This window comes from Nicotiana attenuata, chromosome 1, assembly GCF_001879085.1.
Source record: "Nicotiana attenuata strain UT chromosome 1, NIATTr2, whole genome shotgun sequence".
Taxonomy (NCBI): Eukaryota; Viridiplantae; Streptophyta; class Magnoliopsida; order Solanales; family Solanaceae; genus Nicotiana; species Nicotiana attenuata.
In genome coordinates this window covers 14,833,708-14,851,645 of record NC_031989.1, presented here as the reverse complement: position 1 = coordinate 14,851,645, position 17,938 = coordinate 14,833,708, and the positions used below count along the sequence as shown (strand labels likewise).

Genomic DNA, 17,938 nt, shown 5'->3' with positions numbered 1-17,938 from the left:
TTCTTCCAAAGCTTTGAACAAACACTTCAACTTTGAGAAAAAAAACATTCTAGGATCCGAGAAGCTTGGCCAACCAGGCTATAAGAAAATCTTTAAAATTTGCCCTTGAAGTAAGACTCATATTTAGAAAGCAAAATTACTACCTCCATATACAATGTAACTGAGACTTTCCCCTCTTCTACTTATTTTTCCATCAACATACCAAATTGACTAATGCGATTTGAATAGATTCAGTTAAATTTGTTAGTTGTTACTATAATCAAAACTAAACTAAGTTTACACAACATAAAAATAACTCAGCATCTAAACTACAAGGGATGCAGTTTCCTTACAACACATTGATCTCTTTGTTTCTGTAACCTTGAGTCAAAAGATAGGGGGGAAAACTGATCTAGCTAGCAAGATTTCTAAAAGCTGGAAAATGAATGGCTGCTCACTCTATCATTATGAATAATTTACAGGATGTAGTTCTACAAGTGCCATAGAGCATAGAGCTATTGGCGAGCCCTGCCGAAGAAATGTTCTATTTGCAAGCATCCTTGAGACTGGACATTACTTGCTTTCGTGCCGAATTTGCATCTCTTTACTAAGGTTGTACTTTCCTTATTGTCCTGCTCAGGAAGTAAAGAGCAAAACATAAGCTCCCACATTCAAACATTATCCCTTTTAATAACAGTTTCAAAATAGAAAACACATATTAGGTGTTTAAGATGCTCTAAACAAGCATAAAAAATCAGAATGCCAATCACCTGCATACATAACAGAAAGGAACAATGCACGACAAGAAGCAGAGGATCCAGTTATAAACGCAAATGCAGAATTTGCATATCCGCAAAGAACTACTTGGACACCATCACAAGAAAGTATTATCCAATAAAAGTTGCAAAGATGGTTAGAAGTTAGAGCTTATGCTTCCTAAGATACTACTACAATCTTGGTCTTTTATTGCCAGGCCTCTGTAGCTGAGCTCACAAAGGTTTAAGCAATCATAAGCTGTTGGATGATAACTAAATTGTCCTCCCATTCTCTTCTTATATTCTGGAACCTTTAACACTTTGGCTGAGGTGTGACACCCCAGCACCCCAGATGAGAATTTAGAAAGAAGCAGACTGCTCTTTAACTACTTAAATTACTTTTTCAACCATGACATATAAGTTAATACCAATTGGCAAACTCAGATCATCTCTGTGGAAACTTCAACAGCCTAGTAACACTAAAATTTATTAGACATCAATCTGAAAGTGTCCATGTCATAGCAGCAGAAACAGCTTTAATGTTATAAAATAAAAGAGCAACATTGCTGTAAAGGAATGTGGAGACAAATCTTTACCATATAATAAGGAAGGTATTTGCTCATAAACCAAGAGGTAACAATGCTGAACACTTCACGATTACAATATTTACTCAACATGTATACAGCATTGCATCACTGAGAATTTAGTTAAGGAGACTGAATGGTATGCTTCCTGATAAATGTGTCATAGATATCTGGAAACAGCATGGTTTTAAACCAAATATGAAGGTTTCTACCAGAAAACAGCTTATTAATAGACAAAAAATTAGTACTAATAAAAGTCTACCTTTCTTCTCAAATTCCGAGAAGTATGATTTACCAATTGAGAAATGAAATCTAGATAAACCAAAAGATTAGGAAGTTCATACAAAGGCAAGACAGCGTTCACGCAGGGAGGGAAGGGCCGCATCCAAGGGGTGTGATGTAGGCAGCCTACCCTGATACTGTATTACTCATATTAATCAATACTTCAACAAGGAACTAATAAGAGTGGCTTGCTTGTTGAGGGAGGTAACAAAACGAAGTAGAGAGGAGGCAATGTATATTGTAAAAATATTGTAAGGAGAATAAGAATTAGCTTGAGGCGTGTCAAAAACATTGTCCTTAAGGATATTTCGCCCACACACTGATAAATAAAATTAGGCGTATCCACCAGGATTCAACAAGCTCTTCTAGTATAAATTAGAGCAGAAACAACAAAGATTAATCAAAAGAAAACCCATCACAATAAAAGAATATGAGAAGAAAAGTTTTTACTTTTTTAGGCTTTTCTAAAATGAACACAAGATTATATATATATATATATATATATATATATATATATATATATATATATATAGCCCAAAATAGAATGCATCTGATTATTAAGAAACAAATGCTATCATAGTAAATGAAAACGTTTTTAAATGTCATGAAAATATCATTAACATTAAGACTAGTAAATTGTCATTTACTTTTGTCACAATAATGTTCAAGATTAAAGGCCATTAAGACTTTTGAAATGAAAGAAATGTTAGCCATTATGGCTATTAAGAAAGGTCAAAGCCAACTTTTTCAAAACTAACTTTTGGTAACTGAAATATCAACGATATATAGCCATTCAAAGTTAATAAAGACATTGAAGTCAAAACTATTCAAATTTTATGTTACATACAACAAAATATATTCAAAATGATTAGTATTATAAAGACCTATTAATATAATATTAAAAGAATGAACCTAGACATCAATTTAAATATTTCTTTTGAGTTATCAAAATTATTTTTCTAACAATCCCACATTAAATGAAATTAATGGCAAAAATTTCTAGAGCACTCATGAAAATTTCTAAAGCACTTGTGAAATTTCTAGGATTGTTAGAAAAATAATTTTGTTAACTCAAAAAGAAACATTCAAACTAATGTCCAGGTTCATTCTTTTAATATTATATTAATGGATCTTTATTGTACTAATCAATTCGAATATATTTTATTGTATGTAACAGAAAATTTGAATAGTTCTGACTTCAATGTCTTTATTAACTTTGAATGGCTATATACCATTGATATTTACCTTACCAAAAGTTGACTTTGACCTTTCTTAATAGCCTTAATGGCTAGCGTTTCTTTCATTTCAAAAGCCTTAATGGCTTTTGATTCGTGAACGTTATTGTGACAAAAGTAACTGACAATTTACTAGTCTTAATGCAATTGATATTTTCATGACATTTAAAAACATTGTCATTTACTAATGATAACGTTTGTTTCTTAATAATCAAATGCATTCTATTTTGGACTATATATGTGTTCATTTTAGAAAAGTGTGAAAAGGTAGAAAAAGTAAACAACTTTCTTCTCATATTCTTTTATTGTGTTGAGTTTTCTTTTGATTAATCTTTGTTGTTTCTGCTCCTAGTTTATACTAGAAGAGCTTGTTGAATCTTACGTCTAATTTTATTTATCACTGTGTGGGCAAAACATCCTTAACGGCAGTGTACTTGACACGACTCAAGCTAATTCTTATTCTCCATACAATATTTTTACAACAACATAGAGCATGATTTCATATAAAAGGAGCATTGATAAATGCACCTAATTAGGATCTCAAAAATAAGAAATAGCGAACAAAAATTCAATAAAATAATGAAACTTTCTTTTTTTCCCAAAATTCAACCCAAGGTAAGAAAAGATGATATCATATCCTCCTAGAGGAATAGTAAGTCTTGAAGATGAGAGAGAATGCTACTCAGAGTTATGACGCTGACATCTCATGCTGAATTATGGGAAAGATCCACAGTGGACTCTGCAAACCGCTTACTAAGTAAAGCTACTTAATTTGAATACGGCGACAGAAAGTAGGAGAAATAACTGCACATTAACATTTGTAAGTCAAAGGATGAGTAAAACCCACCAATGAGGCCTGATTTATTGATCGCAGAACTTTAATCCTGCCACCTCTGCCATCAGCTCCCACAGAAATCAACTCACCAGAATTTGCATTTGATCTTTGCAACCCTGCAGATCCCTTGTTCTGCACCTTCCTACACCATTTTCCCAAATGCCAATTGGTTCCATCAGGACCTAATAATCCACCGGAGAAGCAGTTGTCTCCTGAAAATTTTATACTTACAATGTCAAAGAACCTAATAGTGAGGATTCATATAGCTGACCCCAGCTAAATTGTGATTGAGACATAGTTATTATAAAGTCAGAATCTGAGTCATGAGGTAATTTTCTTTTCGATTAAAGAATAAGAGTGATTTTCATGACCTCCCTAGAGAAAAGTTGGAGCAGAGGGTCAATAAAAATAGGGGCAATTCATATCTAAAATTGAATTAAAATTCAGGGATAAATCAAGTTATAAGGGCTTTGCTAAGAAGTGAACAAGATAATCAATGCAACTCCTAGCCATATAAACAACTGAAGATTTTTCCAGCTCATCAATATCAGCGAGCGAGCGAGCGAGCGCGCGCGCGCGCGCGCGCGAGAGAGAGAGAGAGAGAGAGAGAGAGAGAGAGAGAGAGAGAGAGAGAGAGAGAGACCTGGTTCGGCAAGTAAAGCTGGCGATGAAGTCTCTTTTCTGATGTGAAATGAGGACTGACGCTTCGTAGAGTCATCTAGAGGGAGAAAATCATCGTCATCAAGAATAGTTACAGGTGACATGTTTACTGTGCTCCTCTTGCCACAACTCCTTGAGCCTGAGAGTTCAACCTTGCTATCTGATACCTGTACTTGAGCTCCACCGCCAGTCTTTGAAGTTGCCTCCAACCTTGACAAAACACTATCATTGACTGCCTTCTTATGGTCAATTGGTAGACTCAGTTTTTGATTTGATACGTCATGCACATAACTGGAAGTCTCCGAAGTGCCTCTATCCTTATTTTTCTGGAAAGAGTTTTTCTCCTGATTATCTTGATCAAGACTACTAGCTATTTTATAATCTGCTGTACCTTTTTCACTTGCATCATTAGACATAAGCTTTCTTTTTTTCTGTGGACTAGAATCATGACCAGAGACAGTGAACTGATGCAAATCTACTTCTGCCTCAACAAGCGTCTTTTTCTGATTTTCATTAGGGCACCTGTCAGCTTTCAGTTCTTTACTATAACCTTTTCCAGAATCAACATCAAATTTCTTGGAAACTCTCAAAGTTCTCAAAATTCTATTGTCCCTTCCTTCAACAGCCATCTCAAGCTCTTGGACCCTTGCCTATTAACAGTAGCACATTGAAGCATCTTTGAAGCTCAAAATGAGGTTAACATAATTGGATCGAGGACATCAAGCACTTACCTTGAGCTTATCTATCTTCTCTAGAGCCTTCTCAAGTTTACTAAGAGAACGAGCCTCTCCCCTCCCAAGAGTGTTGCATTTGGTCATCAATTCTTTGTAACTCCTGCCAGAGCACACAATTATAGCATCAACATATAATTTGAAGACACAGACTGCTAATGTGCCAGATAGAAGCAGGTCACTTTAATTCACCATGTATACAGCTCAAAGCACTGGAAAATAACTTTACCATGTAAAAAGATAAGCTTTTTACGAAAAAGATTACTCTTTTTCTAAATCTTAACCACAATACTTTTTCTTGATAGATCAAAATTTCGGCCATAATACTTTACAGGCGTTGTCCTAATAGCAGTCCAAAGACAAGTGAGCAACATACAACATACTCCATCCAAATTTATCTTCTTAATAGGCGGCCTTATCTTGAAGAAAATAATAAAATTCTATAATACTAGTCTGCATCTCTATGTAACAAAAGGCTGACAACTGCAATTACCTACAGAGCAGACAGAAGCCATTATTTCTTCAAAAATAGCACTAATTTCAGAGATTTATAGCATGACATATTGTGTAAACTTTAATTTTGCACTTTGCGATTAGAAGCTTTAGTCCAACTTCCTTTCAGACTACCAGTCCTTGGGTTATTAAGAGTCCTACGATAAACAAGGCTTTTAGTAGAGATTCCAGGTTCATGAAACTTATTTCTTAACACATTGACCTTTTTCATATGCTACACATCGCATATCCCTAGTATCCTGTCAATTATGACTTGCCTGAGAGCTCAAGAGAAAACTCAAAATATGGCACGCAAAGTATATTTCAGTTTTTCCCATGGTAATCAATTACCAAGGAAGATATCTACAGATCTGCTGATAACACAAAATTTTCTAAAGCAAAGTGTTGCATTACTAGATAGCAGAAATAATTTGTATAGCCTGATGTTGGGATTAAACTAATTTCATAAATAAAAGCAACTCTAAGCATAAAATTTTTACTTGTTACGCATGACCAGTGACTTCTTCAAGACGTCAATCGTCTCTTTACTGTTGGCCTCATTGCCCAATGAAGCAAGCTTCAAGACCTCTTCTTCGCCCAAGTTCACATCACAAACTCTAAAGACAAGAACCATAAATGAAAAGTCATAACAAATTGTAGTACAACAAAATAGGATAAATTATTGTTGCCCTTAACATAATCCACTTACAGCTTGAGTGCTGCGAGCTCCTTAGCTAGGGCCATATTTCTTTCTTGATGTCTTCTACATTCCAAGGTTGATTGATCTAGCTCCTGCAACACAAATTTCCCCAAAGCATAAAGGCAATTAGTGCCATGCCAAATGTACTTGCAACAAATCAAGAGGCAAAACATCTACCTGAGATTTAAGATGAAGCAGCTGCTGAATCGATGTCTTTTGTTTTTTAGCTTCATTCTTTAGAGATACTTCTACTTTCAACTGCTCTTTGCAGGTGAACAACTGAAAATTTCCCGGTACTAACAAAAATTAGTTGAGAAAAGAATGTGATACATGAAATCTTAAGAAGCATGATTTGGAAGCAGACATTCTTAAGAACGCTCAACTTTACTAGATAAGCACCAGCAATCACCACAGGGCATTTCTCAAACTTGTTCTATTTCCTCGCAAGAAATATTTTGGTTTTGGGCAGAATATGACCGGTTTAGAACATTAGCCTAATAATTATACTGGAACAACTCCAAAATGAAATATTACATTTCTAATCTTTTTTGAGTCAGAACAAGATACCTAAATCCATTCTCATTTCACGAATAAAGTATATGAATAGCATAACCAGTATGCAACTCCTAACTTTGTATACTGCAAACTAAAAGCAACCAAAACAGAAAAAAGATAACCCATTTACCTCAAGATTAACTTCTTTGAGATCTTTCTGTTGCTGTTCCAGAGTAGAAGCCAGTTTTAAAACTTTCCCCTCCAACCTTTTGACCTCATCGCGCAATTCGCAAGGACTCCCCTCAAGGTCATGTGATGGTTGGGAGAAACTAGGATCATTTGGATCACCGACTGATTGGAAATAAAGCCTATTTGTGTTTTTCTCCGTACAAGTCTGTTTGCAAACTGGACAGTTCTTCTTCTTTCCATTTGTACAATACTCAAACCATTGCTGAAGACTGGTTTTTACAACCATAACATGTCAGAGAGACATGTAGAGGATTCAAAATCATGAGTCAATAAGTATAAAGTACCCTTGCACCCACTCCACCCTATGGCATTGGTGAGTAATATAACACACACAGACACACACCTGCTGGCAAAGTTCTGCATCCACCCTATAGAAGGACATTTTCATAGGACAGTAGACCAGACCATAATAACATTGAAGCAAATGAATTTATTCATGCAAATGAACTCCTGGAAGAATATTCATAACAAGTACAATTTTAGGTAAAGCCAGAAGCCGAGCTAAGATTTCAACTTTATGGGTTCTGGATTTTAACGATGATTTTAAGTGCTTTTAATTGGGTTCTAAATTTAATATTTGTACATACTTAATAAATTTAGTATAAATACATTGTTTGAGCAAAAGTTATTGGGTTCAATCTGAACAAAAGTTATTGGGTTAGTCGAACCCATTTCCAGGCTCCTAGCTCCACCCCTGGGTAAAGCAATGATAGTTAGCCAAGTACAATCCAAACGATGGATACCTAATACAAGATATTTTCAATTTCAAACTAAGTACAATTCAAACCAGGAATACACAATACAAGTTTTCATATATTTTCAAATTTAATCAAGGAAACCAATACAAGTCTTTAAAAAATTTCAATCTGTAACCAAGTACAATAGAAACCAATGATACCCAATAGGCCAATACAAATGTTCAAATATTTTCAATTCTTAACCAATTAAAAACCTAACCAAGCTATGCTAAATACAAGTCTTGTGCAAAAAGTATCCGTTTAGGTAAAAAACGATCTTTAACCAGAGTATATTCCAAACCAAGAATACTCATTCAAAGCTTTCAAATATTTTCAATTTTAAACTAATTGCAGCCCAAAACAAGAATGCCGAATACAAGTCTACAAATAATTTTTTACTTTTATAAAAAGCAGACTCCAAACCAAGGATACCGAATACAAGACTTCAAATAATTTCAATTCTTAACTAATTAAAAATCCAAAACAAGGTTACCCAATTAAAATCTTGAAATCTTTTCACAAATACATAGAGATGTATACAACGGACTAACCAAAGCTCGTGAAAGACGTGGCCGCAAAGAGAAATGGATTGAAGGTCTTCGACTATAGGTTTGAGATCCTCGTAGCAGATTGAGCAAATGGTCTTGGCAAATGTGTTGCCTCCCACCATCGCTAGCAGCTCTTTAGTCTTTACTCCTCTGTTCGCTGTTTCAGATGTTCGGCGAAGAATATTGGTTTTGAGCCAAAAGAAGTTGGAATATGGGGAGCGGGAAGAAGAGGGAAAATTCAATTTAGGCAAATTGGAGAGTTTTTTATACCGTTTCAGTAGCTTAGCTATTGGAGCCAGGTCCGACTTTTCCCTCTATTCGCAAGAGAAATTGACAAAAAGAAAGCTATCATAAACACTAAAACAGATCGTTTGGAACAAGAATAATAATCTCGTAATGAAGTTTGGACAAAACTTTATCCCATATTTGATTTGGGTTAGATAATCTCAGGATAATTTTTATACTATAATGATGAGATTAGTCATCCCATACAGAAGTTGGGAGATAACCTACCATTGTACCAAACAACCCTTAAGGATTCGTTTGTTTTGAATGCGGCTTATGCTAGGATAAGTTATGCTGGAATTAGTTATCTCGGTATTATTTATTATCCACTGTTTGGTATGTTGTATTAAAAATGACAATTGCATAATTTCTAAGAATAAGGTATAAGTTATCCCGGCACTAATTACCCCACCCCTTACAAGGTATAAGTTATCCCGGTACTAATTTTAATCTCGGGATAACTTATACCAGATTTGCTAACCAAACAAAGTATTAAGGTGGTATTAAATTTTTATACCAGCAATATATCTACTTATACCCATACCAAATGACCCCTAAGTATATGTATATTACTTCTTCTTGTGATTAAAAGGAAATCTTTAAATTATAGGCGCAGTCATTGTAAAGATTTCTTTATGCTATTATTTTAATTACTAATAGCTCATCAATTACTATTTTCAAATTATTAATTACGCCCTCCGTCTCATTGTATGTGTCATGGTTATTAAAAATATTTATATCAAATTATTTATCATTTTAAAAGTTTAAGACAAAATTAATTATTTTTTTCCTTTTTTACCCTTAATGATTAATTATCTTAGAAGACCACAAATATATTACTTATGGATAATTTTATTTAAATACCAAGAAGTCTACTTTGTAATCTTAAACACTTTAATCATGTTTACACCAATGCAATCAATATTTTAGTTGGACAATTTTCAAAACTCGTTTGAAATTTTGTTTGAAGGAAAGATGAATGTCATTTATCTGTTGGAAGAGTTTGCATTACTGATTTGTTTAATTATCCTAGGTGTCTCTGTTAGAAATTACCGTCTTTTCTAGAGATTTTTAGTGAGGCCCGCATATAAGGTAATAAATTATTTAATTTTGTCTCCCAAAGAAAATAATATATCAGATAATATTCTGTAGTTATGCATATATGGTAATTTCTTTCTTTGATGGAAAGACATTACCGTATATTAGGAGTCCCTAGGGTAATTATAATTTATGGAGAAGTCCCTAGGGCTAAAGTATTTTCCTAAGAGTCCCTAGCCTACCTATAAATACGCCTGTGACTCCATCAGTCTGGCATCCTACGATAGGCACAGGCTAGAAGGTTCCTAGGTTTTCTGCCAACGTTTTACGAAGGTGATTCCCTACAATACTTGAACAACTATGGCTGAAGGTACGTTTCTTGATTATTTTCCGTTGCGTTGGCTCTGTATTTGTATTTGAATTTCAACATGTGGTATTAGAGCCTGCCTTTAGCTCTGTTGTTCAGTATTGTTGATGATAATTATAAATACAATTTATAATGTTTCGGTATCAACGAGTTCGTAATCTGAACCCGAACTTTAATTGGCAAATTACTCTTTGATTTTGGCTTACGAATATATAGTTATTGATTAATCTATGAACTATGTGCTGGAAGTATATTGATATACCATGGTTTGTAAGGCTATTGTTGATTTAATTTTGAATGCCTTTTGACCATAAAGAATATTAGCAAAAATTTGAAATGCTTAGAGTTTACGGCGGCAGATTGTGTGTTTGGCTTATATGCTTATTATCATTGTCTGTTTTAAGTAATTTGAATGCCGCGTGGCTATTAAAATAATAGCACGAATTGAGAAGCTAAAATGCAGACGAAACTCTTCAGTCCTACGGGTGTAACTGCTTCAAGTTGCATTGGTTCTCTTTATTTTGATAAGTCATATGTGATACTAATTCATAATATGTGAAAAGGCCTACTGATTCAGTAACACTTGACACGATCCGGTTTGTAAAATTTATACTATGGCTGAAGAAATCTCATGTGTTAATTACAATTGAAGAATCATATCTGCTTGGGTACAATACAAATTATTTTCACATAAATAATGATGACTACTACAGTTTAGCTAAGTCCCAAACTCACCGTGATGCGTTTGCATATTCTTCTGCTCATAATATAATAGGTAAGCCTTGCTATTATTTGAAGGTATTCTTATAACATTAAGATTTGTTATAAAAAAAAAAAATGAGTACCATTATGTTTGAAGGCAGTAAAGGTTTCATGCCTACATTCTTGTATGCATATTTTGAAACTGGTTAATCAACATTTGATTAAGTTGATTATTTAAAGAAACTAGTGTGAGAATTTTTTTTTTTTTTTATGTGATGTACTTAGGAGTAGCCACGGCATGTTGAGTACTTGATATAAACAAAATTAAGTTATTTAATCACATAAAGTTTAGTGATTAAAATTTTAAATGACATCTATATAGTCCAATTATCTCATTAAAATGGTAACCCGGCCCTACAAGGAGGTAACCATTTTGGTGAGATCAATTGGAATGAGATAGTAAACCTTTAAGTTGAAAATTATCTTATGCCCACAGGTACGGATTGATTTCTATGTGTTTTGGTTTACTAGTCTAATAAAGTAAAGTAAATTCTATGCATGGGTTGCAACCTTTGCCCACAGGAGGGTCTGGAATTTACTTAGAATCGGTATTTTACGCGATTCACCTTTGATGGATTGTACTTCATAGCTTATGTATGTTTATCCTTGTTTTGCAGTTTTTACCGCTTTTTCTACCGCTATTTTTAATGAGAATGCTCGAATTCCAATGCTTTTTGGTGACAATTATGCTGAATGGAAGGAGAAAGTCCTTCTCACTTTAGGGTGCTCGGATCTGGACCTGGCACTCCGTGTGGATGAACCACCTATCCCCACGGAATCAAGTACGCCAGCGGCTAAGGTTGATTATGAGCGGTGAGAGCGATCTAATCGCTTAAGATTAATGCTCATCAAATCCCACATAAGCCAAAGCATTAGGGGTACTATCCCTAATAGCGATAAGGTCAAAGCTTACATGAAGGCAATTGATGAACAATTTGTAAGCTCTGACAAGACATTGGCCAGCACCCGTATGAAGAGGCTCTCAAGTATGAATTTCGACAGAAGTCGTACAGTGCGTGAGCACATTATGGAGATGAGAGACATTGCTGCTAAACTCAAGTCTCTTGAGGTGGATATGTCTGAACCATTTCTTGTGCATTTCATTCTCAACTCCCTCCCTACGGAATATGATCCGTTTAAGATTTCTTACAACACACATAAGGATAAATGGTCAATCAATGAACTTTTGACCATGTGTGCTCAAGAAGAAGAGAGGTTGAAGCATGAGACACCTGAAAGTGTTAACATGGTGACTCGTGGTAAGAGAAATGCAAAGAAGGGCAAAAGTATTCCCGTGAAGAAGAAAAACACCTTTGACAAAGATGATTGTCGTTTCTGTAAGAAGAAGGGGCACTGGAAGAAGGATTTCCTGAAATACAAGAAATGGCTTGAGAAGAAAGGTAATTTTACCTTTGTATGTTATGAATCTAATTTTACTGAAGTTTCTAATAATACATGGTGGATTGATTCTGGTGCTACAATTCACATTGCCAAAATAATGCAGGGCTTTCTAACTCAGAGGAAGCCGATAGGAAGTGAACAATACGTCTATTCTGGCAATAGGACGCGTTCACGTGTGGAAGGCGTAGGGACTTATAGGCTCATTTAGAAGGATGGTTTTCACTTAGATTTAGAAAATACTTTTTATGTTCCAGAATATTCTAGAAAATTAATTTCTCTTTCAAGACTATCGATTAGTGGATATGATTTGAATTTTCATTATCCTTCTGTGAAACTTTTGAAAGATAATAAAGTTATTGGTTTTGGAAATTTGAATGGAAATTTATATAAACTTGAGCTAGACCCCACATTCGAATGCAATGTTTTAACTTTGCATGATAAAGAAATTGGCACTAAGCGATGTATTATCAATGAGAACTCATCAACTTTTTGGCACAAGAGATTGGGACACATCTCTATTGATAGAGTCAAAAGGTTGGTTAATTATGGAGTTCTAAAAGCTCTTGATTTTTTTGACTTTGAGACTTGTGTGGACTGCATAAAGGGTAAGAAGACCAACAAATCAACTAAAGGTGCCAAAAGGAGCTCTCAATTGCCTGAGATCATACATACAGACATATGTGGGCCTTTTCCTACCCTTTGCTTGAATGGTGAGGGATATTTTATCTCGTTCATTGATGACTATTCAAGATATATGTATATCTATTTTCTGTTTAATAAATCAGAAGCACTTGATGATTTTAAAGTTTACAAAATAGAAGTAGAGAAACAAACGGGTGCTCAGATCAAAGTTGTAAGATCTGGTAGGGGCGGAGAATATTATGGTAGGTACACAGACAAGGGACAAGTTAAGGGTCCATTTGCTGAGTTCCTCGAAAGTGAAGGTATAATTGCTCAATATACCATGCCAGGAACACCACAACAAAATGGCGTGGCAGAAAGAAGGAACCGGACATTAATGGACATGGTAAGAAGCATGATTAGTAGATCAAGTTTACCTTTATCCTCATGGAGTAAAGCCTTAAAAACCGCCATGTATATTTTAAATAGGGTTCCATCCAAGATTGTCCCCAAGATACCTTTTGAGTTATGAAAAGGATGGAAACCTAGTTTAAACCATTTACACGTTTGGGGATGTCCAACTGAAGTGAGGGTTTATAACCCATAACTAAAGAAGTTGGATGAAAGAACAATAAGCGGTTATTTTATAGGCTATGTGGTTAACTCTAAGGGATTTAGGTTTTATTGTCCTTCTCATTCTCCTAAAATTGTTGAAGCTAGAAACGCTAAATTTCTTGAGGAGCATGAAGAGAGTGGGAGTGGTTTGACTCAAAGGGTGGAATTGGAAGAAATAAGGGAATCACCTGTTGTACCTTTATATATTGGGAACTTTAATGTTGCTCAGAAAAATTCTCATGAATTATCTGAACAACAACAAGTTTAAGAGCCACCACCACTTGAGGAGCCACGTGAAGATCAACCCGCTTTACCTGAACCCACTGAAGAAGTGTCTGAACCAGTGGGAGTGAGAAAATCCTCAAGAATTCGAAAATCAGCAATTTCTAGCGACTATATTGTATATCTTCAAGAGTCTGATTATGATATTGTACTAAAAGATGATCCATGCTCGTGTTTACAAGCCATGAGTGGAGAAAACTACACTTTGGTATGATGCCATGAAAGAAGAGTTAGAATCTATGGCTAAAAACAAAGTCCAGGATCTCGTCGAATTACCAAAGGGATCCTCTACCATAGGTTCCAAGTGGGTCTTTAAAACTAAAAGAGACTCATCGGGTAATATCGAACGATATAAAGGCAGACTTGTAGCGAAGGGTTTTACTCAAAGGGAAGGCATTGATTATCATGAAACCTTCTCTCTAGTATCAAAGAAGGATTCATTGAGAATGATCATGGCATTAGTAGCTCATTTTGATTTAGAGTTACATCAAATGGATGTGAAAGCAACTTTTCTGAATGGAGATCTTGAAGATGAGGTATACATGCGTCATCCTGAAGGATTTTGTGATAGGGACAAAAGTCACCTTGTTTGCAAGTTGAATAAATCCATTTATGGGCTAAAGCAGGCTTCCCGCCAATGGTATATTAAATTTCATAATGTTGTTTCTTCATTTGGATTTACGAAGAACATCATTGATCAGTGTATATACCTTAAGATAAGTGGGAGCAAATATATTTTTCTAGTCATATATGTGGATGATATTTTGCTTGCAAGTAGTAATTTGGGATTGTTGCACGAGACTAAACAGTTCCTTATCCAGAATTTTGAGATGAAGGATATGGGTGAAGCCTCTTATGTCATTGGCATAGAGATTCACAGAGACAGATCGCAAAGATTACTTGGACTGTCTCAAAAGGCCTACATTGAAAGAATTTTGGAAAGATTCGGGATGAAGAACTGTTCACCTATAGCAGCACTCATAATTAAAGGTGACAAATTCTCGTTGAATCAATGTCCACAAATGAGTTGGAAAAGGAGCAAATGAAAGACATTACCTATGCTTCGCTTGGCGGGAGCCTCATGTATGCACAGGTCTGTACTAGACCTGATATTGCTTTTGCGGTAGGAATGCTTGGCAAGTATCAAAATAACCATGGTCTTGACCATTGGAAAGCTGGTAAAAGGGTCTTGAGATATTTGCAAGGAACCAAGGATTTTAAGCTCACATACAAATACTCTGACTCATTGGAGGTGGTTGGATATTTAGATTCTGATCTGGGTGGATGCAAGGACACTGGTAAATCTACTTCAGGATACATTTTTCTTCTTGCTGGAGGTGCTGTATCTTGGAGAAGTGTCAAGCAGACCATTGTTGCAACATCCACAATGGGAACTGAATTTATAGCATGCTATGAAGCTACATCACAGGCGTTATAGTTGAAAAACTTTATTTTCGGTCTTAGGATTGTCGATTCCATTTCAAGGCCATTGAGAATCTTTTGTGACAGTTCAGTTGCAGTTTTCTTTTCTAAGAATAATAAAAGTGGCAGCCGAAGCAAGCACATCGACATAAAGTACTTGATGGTTAGAGACTATGTGAAGAAGCAAGATGTGAATTTTGAGAATGTTAGTGCTACTTTGATGATTGCTGATCCTATGACTAAAGGTCCGCCGGCTAATATTTTCAAGGATCATGTATCCCATATGGGGCTTAGTATCTCAATTTAGTCTTGCTTTGCTCTCTAACAGTTTGTCTAGACATTATGTTTATTTTAATATACATGACAGTGCACACTTTTGGTTTTTCATTTTTATGATCATTGGATCAATAAAGTTGGACTCTGAATGACTTATATTAAGTTCATTCATAAAGTTGTTAGACACTTTGTTATAATATATTATGCATTGTAATACATGGAAGGAAGTGTTTGTCTAAAAGCATGACCGCATGATTCGTGTAATAATATATTCTAGTTAAAGTGATTGTTGCATAACTTTTAGTTGAGTGATAAAGTTTATGGCCATATTATATGTTTATCTCTCATAAACGATTATCTGATTTTAATATGTGGGCCAAGTGGGAGAATGTTAGAAATTAACGTCTCTTCTAGAGACTTCTAGTGTGGCCCACATATAAGGTAATAAGTTATTTACTTTGTCTCCCAAAGGAAATAATATATCAGATAATATTCTGTAGTTATGCATATATGGTAGTTTCTTTGATGGAAAGAAATTACCATATATTAGGAGTCCCTAGGGTAATTATAATTTATGGAGAAGTCCCTAGGGCTAAAGTATTTGCCTAAGAGTCCCTAGCCTACCTATAAATACGCCTGTGACTCCATCAGTCTGACATCCTTCGATAGGCACAGGCTAGAAAGCTCATAGGTTTTCTGCCAACGTTTTACGAAGGTGATTCCTACCACACTTGAACAACTATAGCTGAAGGTACGTTTCTCGATTAATTTTCGCTGCGTTGGCTCTGTATTTGTATTCGAATTTCTACAGTCTCTTCTTATATCCTATAAAGCAAAATAAATTGCATTCACATTTAGTAAAAATATAGATAATGTCATCGATGGAGATTCACATAAATTGAGAAAACATTTAATATGGGTAGTTTGCAACAACTTTGGTGCTCCTAAGTGGCTGTTTATTTTGGCCCTGGCAGCTCAAAGAAGACTACTCACAAGGGACAGGCTTGCTAACCGGAGAATTACTGATAATCTAATGTGCCCTCTTTGCAACAATGAGGCAAAAGCTATAGACCACGTATTTTTCAAATGTGGCATGTCTGCTGAGATATGGAGCAAACTTCTGCAATGGCAAGGTATATACAGGCAAATGTTGAACTGGCAGGAGGAACTGCTATGGGGGAAAATTAATAAGACGGGAAGGAATGCAGAGGCGGAACTTTACATAATGGTGCTTGCTGGGTGTAACTATCATGTATGGCAAGAAAGAAACATTAGAATATTTCAGGAGAAACAGAGATCAGTGCACGGGATCATTAAGCAGATTATTCAGGAGGTAACATGTAAAGGGACACTGAAGCCAAAACTAGAAAGGAAGTTAGTTTCTCTTAATTTCTATCCTTAAGTGTACTAGCTGGATGTAGGGAAGTAGCAGTAGTAGTGATGTTATGGTTTGTTTCATACTTGTACATATTTGCTATTGATAAATAAAATAGTTTACTTACCAAAAAAAATAAGGGTAAAATAGTAAAAACTATTCTTTCTTAACAGGCGTGCACAAGGGAATCACGACACATATTATGAGACGGATGGAGTAATATTTATCAAGAGATTTATATGTAATTACTTAATAAATAACTGATTGTGTCAATATTTTTAACCTTGTCAGCAAAATAGAATTTAAACTCTAAGGTCGTAAGGATATGTATATTACTTCTTCTTATGATTAAATTTTTTTAAGGAATCGTATTAGAAACAAATGAATCGAGTTCTCATATATAATTATAGTAACAAAATAAAATTTGAGACAGACAGAGTAGTAGTTATCTTCATTTTCTTTGGGGTATTTAGGTGTTTTTGCATCAAATAAAATGAAATAAACTAAAGGACTCAAACTTTTATAAAGAAAAAAAATAAACATGCAACTACTCCAAGTCCAATGACCATTTCCTCTATTTATTCTTCATCCCCTTGGAAAATGTTTCACCTATTATGTGATTCTTTATTGTTTTTTTTTTATTTTTTATGTGAATATCAATGGTCAAAAAGGAAAATAATTATTTTAAAGTACGCCTGTTCGAATTGTATACAAATTAACTCTGTATTATAGTATAGTACTCCTATTTATTGAATTATATTGGGACAATGCTTTCAAATCTTCTTTTTGTTTTTGTTTTAGGACAATGCTTTAAATCCATCTATCAATTTTCAGAAAGTGAAAATGTGGTATCATGGATCCCATTATTTTCCTCTAATAATTGAGCTGCGAGTGTCTACGTGAATATATATCTGCATGTGTACCAAATCCAATCTGACAAACGAAGAGACGGAAAGAAAACAGCCACTACTGCATATAATGATGAAGGATGCACGAACAAAGGCCCAAAACCTTCCTCTTAGTTCGACTACTCTCTAGTCTGTACTCCTAACAATTTGACGTGATTGACAAATGCCTTAACGCCTCTTATAGTGGCTATGCGTTCAGCTAGTTTTCTCCTAAACTTGTTGTTAGGAGTTTAAGTTTTATGTATTGACGGTGCAAAATATAATTACACATTCAATCGCTTACTATAAGGTGAATTCGTGTATT

General features: G+C 34.9%; 2 protein-coding genes across 3 annotated transcripts; one reads left to right on the top strand and one right to left on the bottom strand.

Annotated features, from left to right (window-relative positions):
* LOC109205515 (filamin A-interacting protein 1-like) lies at window positions 230-8,766 on the bottom strand. 2 transcript variants are annotated; one of them, XM_019368306.1, is made up of 10 exons: window positions 8,553-8,766; window positions 8,286-8,439; window positions 6,939-7,206; window positions 6,431-6,532; window positions 6,263-6,345; window positions 6,054-6,170; window positions 5,062-5,164; window positions 4,314-4,980; window positions 3,683-3,882; window positions 230-611 (listed from the first exon to the last, which is right to left on the bottom strand). In XM_019368306.1, exons 2-10 carry the CDS (start codon window positions 8,402-8,404, stop codon window positions 495-497), a joined length of 1,776 nt encoding a protein of 591 aa, XP_019223851.1. In that variant the 5' UTR covers window positions 8,405-8,439; window positions 8,553-8,766; the 3' UTR covers window positions 230-494. The 2 variants fall into 2 exon arrangements, with proteins under 2 accessions (XP_019223851.1, XP_019223801.1); XM_019368256.1 differs by having other exon boundaries at window positions 8,286-8,766.
* Window positions 15,236-16,753, top strand: LOC109233289. Its single transcript, XM_019399113.1, has 2 exons — window positions 15,236-15,320; window positions 16,326-16,753. The coding sequence occupies exons 1-2, from the start codon at window positions 15,236-15,238 to the stop codon at window positions 16,751-16,753; spliced, it is 513 nt and encodes a 170-aa protein (XP_019254658.1).

Excerpts from the sequence above, each read along its gene's own strand:
- LOC109205515 (XM_019368256.1), bottom strand. The coding sequence starts at position 8,404 with ATGGTGGGAGGCAACACATTTGCCAAGACCATTTGCTCAATCTGCTAC. Across the intron at positions 7,207-8,285 it reads CACGTCTTTCACGAGCTTTG|TCTTCAGCAATGGTTTGAGT; the intron begins GTTAGTCCGTTG and ends TGTAAAAACCAG. Across the intron at positions 3,883-4,313 it reads AGCTTTACTTGCCGAACCAG|GAGACAACTGCTTCTCCGGT; the intron begins GTCTCTCTCTCT and ends TAAAATTTTCAG.
- LOC109233289 (XM_019399113.1), top strand. The coding sequence starts at position 15,236 with ATGGTTAGAGACTATGTGAAGAAGCAAGATGTGAATTTTGAGAATGTT. Across the intron at positions 15,321-16,325 it reads TGCTGATCCTATGACTAAAG|CTCAAAGAAGACTACTCACA; the intron begins GTCCGCCGGCTA and ends TGGCCCTGGCAG.